The 12,739-nt window shown below is 47.7% G+C and overlaps 1 protein-coding gene across 8 annotated transcripts in view; it reads right to left on the bottom strand.

Annotated features, from left to right (window-relative positions):
- Positions 1-12,739, bottom strand: part of LOC123758602 (transmembrane protein 181) — a 439,494-nt gene that overhangs the window by 322,178 nt on the left and 104,577 nt on the right. For all 8 annotated transcript variants that reach the window (XM_069334329.1, XM_069334331.1, XM_069334330.1 and 5 more), the window contains 2 exons: positions 3,255-3,357; positions 2,595-2,748 (listed from right to left, as the gene is read on the bottom strand). In XM_069334329.1, coding sequence (XP_069190430.1) covers positions 2,595-2,748; positions 3,255-3,357 — 257 coding nt within the window. The remainder of the gene's footprint in view (positions 1-2,594; positions 2,749-3,254; positions 3,358-12,739) is intronic.

The following is a 12,739-nucleotide window of genomic DNA, read 5'->3' as shown; positions in this document are numbered from 1 at the left end:
AAAAGTGTTTACTCTCCAACTTTGTCACCTTAATTTTCGTCCTACAAGATTAAATTTGGCATCATTGTGTTCGCAATAGAATTCTCTATAGCACTAAATGCATATAAACTCCAAAAGCCCGGCTAATTACCCGCAGCAAACAGAGAAAGTGCGAACGAGTTACCCAGGAGCGCGCATAAGCGATAAAATGTGTTCACTCTTTTCACTCTGGTTACCTCAATTTTCGTCCTAGGTCTTTCATTTTGGTATCAATGGGTTCGCAACAGAATTCTCTAGAGGAACATTAGCATATAAAATAAAAAACCTGGTCACGCTCCACCCGCCGACGAGTTGAAGACGGGCCACGCGTTAACCGCGAGTAAGCGCCCAGATGCCTTCCAGCTACGCTCCCAATTCCTGCCCACAAATGTTTAGTATTTAGTATTTTTGTATATGTAGTATGTATTATAGTTAGTATTTTTTGTGTAGTAGTTGTACATCACATAAGCATTGTAGATAGCCATTTGCACAAAATAGATGGTCATTTTCTTCGTCCATTTGTGAGTTTTCCTTATGAAGTAATAATATTTGATCATTTGGTCAAAGTGATCAACACCTTTCATGTTTGTATTGTAGTCACAGATTGCATTTGGCTTGTTGACAGTTACCAAACAGTCCCAAAAAATTCGGATAAAAACCTGAATTTTGGAAATTATTTTAGTGGATGACGCAATGCTGCACCATCCCGAGATTACCGACAGTAAACAGATGACGCAATGCTGCGTCATGCCCAGACTAAAGTGTTAATGTGAATAAATGCCATGTTATGGAATGTGGAATTGGAGAACATAGACCCCACACAACCTATAAATTATGAGAGAAATCGTTAAAGAATTCTGACAAAGAAAGGGATCTAGGGGTGGTTCTAGATAGAAAACTGTCACCTGAGGACCACATTAAGAACATTGTGCGAGGAGCCTATGCTACACTTTCTAACTTCAGAATTGCTTTTAAATACATGGATGGAGAAATACTAAAGAAATTGTTCACGACTTTTATTAGGCCAAAGCTAGAATATGCAGTTGTTGTGTGGTGCCCATATCTTAAGAAGCACATCAACAAACTGGAAAAGGTGCAAAGACATGCTACGAAGTGGCTCCCAGAACTGAAGGGCAAGAGCTACGAGGAGAGGTTGGAAGCATTAAATATGCCAAAACTAGAAGACAGAAGAAAAAGAGGTGATATGATCACTACGTACAAAATAGTAACAGGAATTGATAAAATTGACAGGGAAGACTTCCTGAGACCTGGAACTTCAAGAACAAGAGGTCATAGATTTAAACTAGCTAAACACAGATGCCGAAGAAATATAAGAAAATTCACCTTCGCAAATAGAGTGGTAGACGGTTAGAACAAGTTAAGTGAGAAGGTGGTGGAGGCCAAGACCGTCAGTAGTTTCAAAGCGTTATATGACAAAGAGTGCTGGGAAGACGGGACACCACGAGCGTAGCTCTCATCCTGTAACTACACTTAGGTAATTACACTTAGGTAATTACACACACACACAAAAAAAAAAAAAAAAAAAGGAGACGGATCCATGACCGAGGTGTAATCCAGGTCTCACAGGATTAATCGCAAGAGCCTCCCATACCTCCTTAGGAGGGATTCGAGAAGCCGAAATCCTCCAGAAAGAAGGAACCGAAGAACCCAAGGGAACCCGGAACCAAACCCAGGGAGAAGTAGAACGTGGAGAGTATTGCTACTGACAGATATGCAGTATGTGTGTCACATACCAATATGTATACAAATATTATATTCTTTGAACAATAAAACAATTTTTTTCAATTATTTCTCTACATACACTCATATATATCCAACTTTTTTATGCATGATAAAGAACAAATAAGCAGTTCTGGTGGGTGTGGTGATGAAATCAAAACATAACATGGAGCTCACGGTACGAGCAGATGATGCCTCGGCAAATGTCACCTGATCCAAGAAAATACCTCCAATATATTACGCACATCGTTAAAACTAGCCACACAACTGCTATTATCACATATCTCTAAATCCTGAATATGAATCTGTTTCCACAAGGTTATATTCTAAAGGAGTTTGAGGTCATTTCATGGTGTGTACATGCACGAAACAATGGCTTAGTGCTGTGGCTGTCTGCCTAATGTTGTGAACATCATAACTAGCATTGTGTTCACTGATATCAGAACATTGTACATTAGTCTTCCTCACAGTTAGGATCATCTAAGGCACTATCAAAGCAAAATAGTTGCCTTTACTTATTTTATTTATCATTTTACATGGTGCTGTGGCTCCTAGCTGCACAGGGGTGCTATGAGCTCCTGCTGCATGTATCAGCCTTGGTTGCTCTCTCAGTACCGAGGCTCTCACAGCCGGGAGAAATGCAGACTACTGTATTTTCGTTCAAGATGGCATCTGTTAATTGCAGCCCTGAAGAACACGAAGGGAGCCCTTTGTACCTGCGGGAATTTTAAATTTTACGCTGTATCTATAAATAACCCTGATTACAATGCACACTATCAATAAAACAACCCTGGTTGTGATGCGCAGTTTAAGGGTTAAAGAGAGCTTACACTTACATAGAAGACAACATCCTGGACGCTGTACCACTGCTGAATCTCACTGAGACCATAAAAATTTACGGTGATGACATAGTGAGTGTAGCGCAGGTAGCCTAGGTGCATCACTGTCACTTCTCCACAATCTCGCTGGTCACACTCCAGACTGCGACTCCTGCACACAAGCCATTGACCATTTGGACGTTTAATAAGCAGAATGTTTGATGCTGAGTTAATGAACTTACTGGTGAAACCAGTATAGTAAAAGGGAATATTTAATCATCTATTTACACATTTATATATAATTGCATTTTATAGAACACACACATATATATATATACAGTGGATAAAGAATTGGGAGCACCATCAAATGCCTCAATCGTACATTTTCTTATCTTTCTCTATCTTGATCCCCACTTGCGTACATACTTTTTACACACCCAGTCATCTACCTGAACTTGAATCATCCTGTAAACCCATACCAACTTATCATCCCATTGACTCATTCCCACTAATCTTCTTGTAAATGCATTCCTATTCATCTTCCTGTAAACACATTCCTACTCATCTTAGAATTATTCATCCTTTCCACACTTATCTCATTCATATCTGTGGCAATTCCCTTTTAGAAGTGCAAAAATTATTATCATGGCTCATTAACAGTAAAATACTCTTACTTACCGGTTGTGTGGTTGGTCGGCAGCAAGAACAGTTTCCATCTTGTGCTCTCTAGTGAGACCCTCAATAGCAACACTTAGGTGAAACTCCTTACGGAACGATTGTTCTGTGCATGAGCAAGAATAACACTATGTAAATGCAATAGCTGATGTTGAAAGAAGCAAAGGATACAAAACATAGTTCACTTAATACTCTGATCAGTAGAAAGAAGCACTCAATAAAGATTTCAATGAACATAAAAGTGGATCAGTAGTGCATTGAAGGACACTGTATTACTTGGAATGTTTAGTCATCCTTACTGTTAACATTTATAAAAAAAAAAAAAATGTTAGGAACCAGTTCGAATTTTGTAAGGGGAAGGAGCAAGATGAATCACTGTAAGGTCACAAAGCTTGTAAGCCATACCCTAGAGTACAAACTTGCGAAACCCAACCTTACTTTCTTATTTACTGTATAGGTACGTTACTTTAAGTAAGCGATGTAGAACCAATAGGCAGTTATAAACACTTAAAAAAAAAAAACAGAATGACCATGTGGGACCGGTATCATAATTTTGCATTAGCGGAACTCAAAAAACAACCAAAGTGTGTGCATTACATTTACTTAAACACAGGAAAAGTGATAATACACACAAGGAAAAATCTCACTCACCAGATTACCGAATACAGTTCTCGACACCCAGATATAAATAGAGGTCAATACTTTCATAAGCACAACCACCACAACCTGTATGGTTGTGGAAATCACCACTACCCCTGCCCAACCCCAAGGGTGAGGCAAACGCCAAGTGACAGAGACCCCTATGGGAGCAAGTCCTGAATGCCCTGGGGAGGAAAACCCTGAACATGCAAGGGTAGTACTTACCTTAGGCATCTAGGGAAGTGAGCCCTAGACACATGCAGCCCTGCGTACTGAAGAACACCTGGCTACCACAACCACCCCACACAACTGGCACAGCAACTCGGGCAAAATCCAGACAGGAAAGCGAAACCACAGAAACCAGACGTGTAAAGTGGAAGAGGAAGTCGAACCAGCAAGGTACCTCACTGGCCCGACCTGCTGAAAGAGGCAGAGCCGCAGAAAAAAATCCGATTTCGGACACCGAGCAAGCAGCGCCTGAAACCAAGGTTGGGCCGGTCACCATGGAGCCAAGAGAAGGACACTTCCGAGAGGATGCTAGCCTAGATAGAACTTGGAATAACTAGACCGGGGAAAAGAGGGACAGGAACCGCAGTTCGACCAGTCCTACCAAAAAGCATTGACCACTAGAGCCTCGCAGTCGGTAATGGCGCCAAGTACAATGGGAGATGCCGAGACCACACCGATTTAAAGAGATCCCCCTCTGGGTGCCCGTACGTCCAGTAAAGCCAGAGGAAGGAATCGGCATCCACCGTCCACTCAGTGGAAAAAGGAATAAAGCGTAACAGGCCATCTGCCAGGATGTTGAATACCCCACGAATGTGAACAGCATTAAGAGCTAAACCCCGAGAACTGAGCAGAAGAGCCACAGGAAGCGACCAGCCCAGAGCCGGTTGGCCGAGCGGACAGCATGCTGGACTTGTGATCCTGAGGTTCTGGGTTCGATCCCAGGCGCCGGCGAGAAACAATGGGCAGAGTTTCTTTCACCCTATGCCCCTGTTACCTAGCAGTAAAAATAGGTATCTGGGTGTTAGTCAGCTGTCACGGGCTGCTTCCTGGTGGTGGAGGCCTGGTCGAGGACCGGGCCGTAGGGACACTAAAAGCCCCTAAATCATCTCAAGAAGAATCTCAAGAAGATAGCCCTAGAGCCACAGACCAAAGAGACCCCCCCCCCCACCCTCTCCTAGTTGAGACAATGAACCACAGGGAAGCAGTTTGAATGAAGCCGGATCACAGAGCCCCGAGGAAGCCGAATCCTCCACAAGGGCTGCCACACAGGCACAAACCCCCCACACCGTGCTATGAGCTTGAAGGAAGGACTGTCCCAAATGCCCCTGGTTGGCCAGGTGAGTGCTGGTCACAAAGCCCCAACCGAGAAACGAGGCATCCCTAAATACATCAAGCGATGGGCGAGATAGGCGCCATGGCACCAAACCCCCCAAAAAATCCAAAGCAACTGGTGCAAGGACACCGTGGAACGAACCCAGCGATCGTGAGAGCGGGGAAAGAGGCCGCACCTGAGATACCAAAACAGTCTCTGAGGCCAAACCTTGCCCAGTGGATAAATCAGCAGAGCAGAGTTCAGGCTCCCTATTTAGCAGTAAATAGGTACCTGGGAGTTAAACAGCTGCTACGAGCTGCTTCATGGGGATGTATAACAAAGAGGAGGCCTGGTCGAAGACCAGACAGCGGGGACGCTAAGCCCCGAAATCATCTCGAGATAACCTCAAGATAACCTCCCGCAAAGCTGCATGAGCAACCACCAAGTGACCTGGGTAACCCCCAAAAACAGCTAGAGGAGGGGGACTGCAACCAGCAGAGCAAAGCCGCAGGAGAGAGAGGCTTGAACGCACTCCAAGAATCCTGTACTAGGCCCCAGCCAAGTCCAAACACGGGACTGAACCAACTGAAACTTCCGCCAAGTTGCCAGGAACCCGAACCTGGCAAGCTGGGGGAAGAACCAAATCCCCAGCTAGCAGACAAATCGACCTGCCAGGAGCCCACACCAAACAGATGTCGAGGTAGTCTGTGGAACCTCGTAATGCTATCAAAACCGGATCACACACAGGCTTAAACCAGGTCTCGCAGGAGGTTTGCAGGAGGTACGCACCAAGGGCCTCCCGAACCTCCGCAGGGGTTATCTTGAGGTTACTGTATCTTGAGATGATTTCGGGGCTTTTTTTTTTAGTGTTCCTGCGGCCTGGTCATTGACCAGGCCTCCATCCCTAGGAAGCAGCCCATGACAGCTGACTAACACCCAGGTACCTATTTTACTGCTAGGTAACAGGGGCATAGGGTGAAAGAAACTCTGCCCATTGTTTCTCGCCGGCGCCTGGGATCGAACCCAGGACCACAGGATCACAAGTTCAGTGTGCTGTCCGCTCGGCCGACCGGCTCCCACCGGCTCGACCCTCGGGGTAAGCCGAGAGGAAGAAAACCTCCGAAAACACAAATCCTAGGAACCTAAGGGCACCCAGAAACGAACCCGTGTCCTCACCTACTGCATTTGATGGCGGAGACGACGCAGATCATAATTTTTCTGGGAGAGCCCTGTTGGCTCCCTGTAGCTATCCAGGCTGAATGGATATGTATAACTTCCTGGCACCAGTCAGTGTGCATGGAGTTCTTGCCTACCAGGGACCACGAGCCAGAAGCTGGCCCCCCTCAGAGAGGTGCTTGGAGCAAGGGGCCTATAGAAATCCCCCCATGTGGTTGGGAGCATTCTATGTCTGCCATCGACCGGGTCAGACACCCAGAGAGGTAGATGTCCCAAAACAAACCGCCTATTCTGGTGAAACTATTGCTACCGAAAGCTGAACAAGTGGACAGAACTTCCCCAAACGAAAATTAGCAAACTAGCATGAAGTCATCATGTGCAGGCGATGAGTCACAATAACGTGGCTGAAGTATGTTGCCCAATCCACACACTAGAAAATGAAGGGACGACGACCTTTCGGTCCGTCCTGGACCATTCTTAAGTCGATTGTGACAATCGATTGTCACAATTGACTTGAGAATGGTCCAGGACGGACCAAAACCTCGTATTCCCTTCATTTTCTAGTGTGTGGATTGGTCAACATGAAGTCATCACGTTTGCCGCACTGCCGTCTGCGCAATCACCCCATCCCCGGGAGGAGGAAGGGGGAGCCCCAGGCCCCCTCATGCCAGCGATTGAACTGGCAGTTCTTGGCTGATCCGATTCTGGAGAAGTCGTGTGCCTCTGGCTCCTTTTTTTTGTCTCAGTTCTGTGCCTTGTGGTGTGGCCTGTCTCTACAGGTGGTGTGTGAGCCAGGAGTAATATTCCACAGTACTCGGGCTGCATGCACCTAGGGTTTCCCTTCCCTCGGTGCCCAGTAAGTACTGCCCTTGGAGCTTGGTGTTACGGCCCTCTCGGGACGCAACGGGGTTCTCACTCTGATGTTGTTAGAGGAAGATATATGTATCCGTTCCCAAGCCAGTAGTGGCTATCAAGGGATGAGATCCGTGACGCAAGTAACTTAAAAGGGAGTAGGGAAAGAAAGTTAAGAACTTAATATTATAATGTTCACCATCACCGATTAAATATATAGAATAAAAGAGTACACAAGGGGGAGGGGTATTAACACTTTACAAAGGGGATCATGCACAATCTAGTCTTCTGCTGAAGACTCTTGATCAAGAAGCTAGGTGCTGAGTCCGCGGTGCTTTCTTCGTGGCCTCAAGACGTGTCCTCTGAGAATGCCGAGCCTACCCTAGCCACAGGTCAGCCACAACACAGGTCCACTGGGGGCACCATCGTGGAGGCCGTCAACCACACGTCCAGCAGGTTTGCTGGCAGGTACTGAGCCACCAAGGCTGGTACGGCCACTCCACGAACGATAAAAGGGGTACCTCCTAGACAGGAGTCTCGTGTGATATCACAAATCACCCTCCTGTCCTCAATACCCCAGTGGATTATCGTCTCCAACCGTCGGTCCCGGGTAAATCCTTTCACTGCCACTCCACTGGCAGGCTAACACACCACAGTGTTCTTCCGGGGGGACGACGTCACAACAGCTGCAGCAAACTTCACAGTATGGAGACTGGCTGCCTCGGGTAGACTGACTCAACCTTCAACACAGTGGTCCCAGGTCGACTCTGTAAACAGACACGTCATCAATAACCGGGACACTAATACATCTCACTTACGGGCTCGGGCACAAACACCTGACGTATCCAGTCCATAGATGGCGCTGTCGTCGGAGCACCACCTCACCAGAGGTCAGGAGCGGCTGTGTTGTGAGCTGCACAGGACTGGAAACTGGCCCTTGTGGCCGATATTCGCCGTCCTCATCCGGTGTCGTCGTTCGTTTGGCGGGGGTTTCGGGAGCTGACCCACAGATGGCGTAGTTGTTACTGCTCCTTGCTCGGACGCTGGATCCGGGTTCGTAACACCTCCCCACCAAAAAGAATTTGGTTTGGGGTTCTATAAAAAGAAACACAAACCAAATTAGTAACGCGACACTGCTCCAAATGGACACACATGCTTTATAATCTGGGATGGTGAGGCTGTCTCGTCCACTGAATTGTACTAAAGAAAATCCCTGGCACAAAGGGACCTTGGAAATGGCAGGCGATGACCTGCCTGACATAATCTTCCACACCTCCTCTGCGATGGCAAACAGGGGCATCATCTCACATCTCTCGAGTAAGGATCCGTGTAGACTCGATCTGGGGTGACTCGACACTTCCCTATGTCGTGGCACCGATGATGGCTGACCACAGACGGCATTTCTGGTGCCGGTCCGATGGTCCTTCAGGGAGACAGGAACCTGGAATACAGAGGTCTGATAATTCAGAGTGATAGCGACAGTGGGCAAGGCAGTACTTACTACATACTCGTCTACTAGGCCCGCACCTAGTTCCAACAGGGCTGCTTGCACACCGAAGATGGCATTCGCTCTGCCTCCGTCAGGTCGACCAACGTTCCGTATAACGCTGTAATGAGGCTCAGCAATCACGCGGGGGGTGTCAACCTGCCGGAAACAGTCACTCATTTTATCATCTGTCGTACCTCCTGTATCTACTATCAGCTTCCAGGTCCCTTCTTCAACTGCAACACTTGCAGTGCAAATTTCTAATCCCAGGGACCTCTTCTCGATGTTCACGGGAGCCATCATCCTTCGGGTCGTCCACTGATCCTTACTGAGAACACATAGAATACATAGGAGAATAAAACAAAATATCGCTAAGAAACATGAGGCCAATTGAGGGATAAGCTTCCCGAGCCAGTCATGTCCATAGCCGGCAACATCCACACGCCTGGCTTGGACCGAAGAGGGCACTAGACCTTTTGAACACACCGCACCTACCTCTGACGTCTGGGGAATCTCTGGCTGGTTCACTACATGCTGTAACTTGCCATACCGCAAGCACACATCCGCCTTCGCTCCAGACTCGTTGGTATCCGTGGGTGCCCGCACACAAGGCCTCTCTTCTTGCTCAGGTACCTCTGCCTTCTTAACTTCATGTTCCTCGTCGAGAGAAGAATTAGAAGTCTCTGCTAGAATACAGTCGATCTGCGGGTGAGAGGACAAATTAAATATGTTTACATCCGGGTCTGTCTTTACCTGGACATTACCATTGCCTGTAGTTACCTCAGACTTTTCTGTTCTGGTAGACTCGTCCGCTATCTTGGGATGATTGGTGCTCCAGTCGGTCACCAAGTCGTTGGCTAGTACCACGTCAATCCCAGCCACAGGGAGGGTATCGACTACTGCCAACTCACAGGTGCCGCTGAAGTAAGGCGAGTCGAGATGCACCGGCACTAAGGGGGCGATATACTGTGTTCTCGGAAACCCAACCAGGATAACCTTTTGTCGCCCATCCACACTTACTCCCTCGGGTAACGAGCTCTTCACGATCAGGGACTGGGCTGCTCCACTATCTCTGAGCACTACAATTGATCTACCAGTATGATCACTCGTTACATACCCGGTTGAAGTGTGAGGGGCCAACAAACTTGGTCCTTCCTGCGTCGTCGTCGACTGGCTTCCTGCTGGTGATGTTCCACAGCTCATCAACATCACCTCCCTTCGTGCACTGCCACCTCTTCTGCCTCGGCACCTAGCAGCTATGTGCCCCTTCTGCCCACAAGTCCAGCACACCATGTTCCTCCTCGGACTACGGTGTTTCGGACTACTAGGACTTGTTCTTCGAGGGCTACCTGGGGGAGTCTTCTTAGCACTTTGTGGGACGGGTCTTTCTTCTTCTTCGTCGTGAGGTCTGTCAAACCGGCGCTGGTAATTCCTCGGGACGTACTTAGCAGACGGCCTATGAGTCAGGATATACTCTTCAGCCATGGTGGCTGCTGCACTCAAGGTCTCCACCTGCTGTTCCTCTAAGTACGTCTTGAGGTCTCCAGACAAACAATCCTTGAAGTCCTCGAGCAGAATCAGCTGTTCGAGGTCTTCCCTGGTCTCCACCTTCCGAGAGGCACACCATTCCTGGAAAAGTCGCTCCTTGATCGTGGCGAATTCGGTAAAAGTGTGCTCTGAGGTCTTCTTCAGGTTTCTAAACTTCTGCCTGTAAGCCTCAGGTACCAATTGGTACGCCATGAGCACCACTTTCTTCACCATATCGTAATCGCCGGAGTCGTCAAGGGATAACGTAGGGTAGGCGATTTGGGCCTTCCCAGTCAGGACTGACTGTATCATGATGGCCCAATTCTCCCTTGGCCACTCCAAAGAGGCAGCGACTTTCTCGAAGGCTGCGAAGAACTTCGAAACTTCTCTCTCGTTGAATTTGGGGACCATTTTGATATTCCTTACCGGATCGAAACCGCTTACTCCAGTTTGTCTCTGTCCAGCGCCTAATCTTAATACTTCTAGTTCATGTTGTCTCTGTCTTTCTTTTTCTTCTCTCTCTCGCTGTTTCTCTTCTCTTTCTCGTTCTTCTCTTCTTTCTTCTCTTTCTCTCTCTTCTCTCTCTCTCGTTTCTCTTCTCTTTCTAATTCTAAACGCCTCATCGCCAATTCTTTTTCTTTCATCTCCATTTCTTTATTTTTCATCTCTACTTCTTTATCTTTTAATTCTCGTTCTAATTCTAACTTCTTCCATTCAATTTCCCGATTAATTTCTAGGGCACGCATCTTGACTGTTAGGAAGCTGATATTAAGCTCACCTGCATCACTGTCAACGTCACTGCCCTTATCTTCCTTTTCCGTGGAAGCTATTTCCTCACCTTCCCTTGTACTAGGAGTCTCGCCTTCCTGTTTCTCTTCTGCCTTCAGGTGCCGGTGTACCTTGGACAAGATCTCCACACGGGAATCACTGGCACGGATCTTGATCTCCAGGTAGGCGCTCACTAGTACAAGTTCCGGTTTGCTCAGATACTTTAATCTGGCAAGACAGTCCACTCTGTTCAGAAAAGCCTGAACATCGTCCAGATCGTCGATGGTAGCTTTGTCTGCCATTGTCAGAGATGGAACACTTAGCACTTAACACACTGCTTACACGTTAGCACTTAACACACCGAGCACTGTTCTCCGCCAATATTGCACTTTATCGCACCAAACACTGCACTTGCCAATATTGCATGTAATCACTTCGGGCACCGCACTACTCAATATTGCACTGAATCCAAGCGAACACTTCGCTCTACAATATTGCACTGAATCACTGAGCACCGCACTAGTCAATATTGCACTTAATCGCTTAATCACAGCGAGCACCGCACTGCACAATATCGCACTTAGTCACTCTGAGCACCGCACAGGACGAATAACGTCACAATCGTCACACAGGGGGAATTATATACAGGGATTACGCCACTTCACCACCCCTGTCAAACATACTTAACAAGGGGTCGGATCCCGCTGGGGATGCCAATTATGTTACGGCCCTCTCGGGACGCAACGGGGTTCTCACTCTGATGTTGTTAGAGGAAGATATATGTATCCGTTCCCAAGCCAGTAGTGGCTATCAAGGGATGAGATCCGTGACGCAAGTAACTTAAAAGGGAGTAGGGAAAGAAAGTTAAGAACTTAATATTATAATGTTCACCATCACCGATTAAATATATAGAATAAAAGAGTACACAAGGGGGAGGGGTATTAACACTTTACAAAGGGGATCATGCACAATCTAGTCTTCTGCTGAAGACTCTTGATCAAGAAGCTAGGTGCTGAGTCCGCGGTGCTTTCTTCGTGGCCTCAAGACGTGTCCTCTGAGAATGCCGAGCCTACCCTGGCCACAGGTCAGCCACAACACAGGTCCACTGGGGGCACCGTCGTGGAGGCCGTCAACCACACATCCAGCAGGTTTGCTGGCAGGTACTGAGCCACCAAGGCTGGTACGGCCACTCCACGAACGATAAAAGGGGTACGTCCTAGACAGGAGTCTCGTGTGATATCACAAATCACCCTCCTGTCCTCAATACCCCAGTGGATTATCGTCTCCAACCGTCGGTCCCGGGTAAATCCTTTCACTGCCACTCCACTGGCAGGCTAACACACCACAGTGTTCTTCCGGGGGGACGACGTCACAACAGCTGCAGCAAACTTCACAGTATGGAGACTGGCTGCCTCGGGTAGACTGACTCAACCTTCAACACAGTGGTCCCAGGTCGACTCTGTAAACAGACACGTCATCAATAACCGGGACACTAATACATCTCACTTACGGGCTCGGGCACAAACACCTGATGTATCCAGTCCATAGATGGCGCTGTCGTCGGAGCACCACCTCACCAGAGGTCAGGAGCGGCTGTGTTGTGAGCTGCACAGGACTGGAAACTGGCCCTTGTGGCCGATATTCGCCGTCCTCATCCGGTGTCGTCGTTCGTTTGGCGGGGGTTTCGGGAGCTGACCCACAGATGGCGTAGTTGTTACT

This window comes from Procambarus clarkii, chromosome 31 (genome assembly GCF_040958095.1).
Source record: "Procambarus clarkii isolate CNS0578487 chromosome 31, FALCON_Pclarkii_2.0, whole genome shotgun sequence".
In the NCBI taxonomy this organism is placed as follows: Eukaryota; Metazoa; Arthropoda; class Malacostraca; order Decapoda; family Cambaridae; genus Procambarus; species Procambarus clarkii.
Note: the sequence above shows the minus strand (reverse complement) of the source record. Positions and strands in the feature narration are given on the sequence as shown.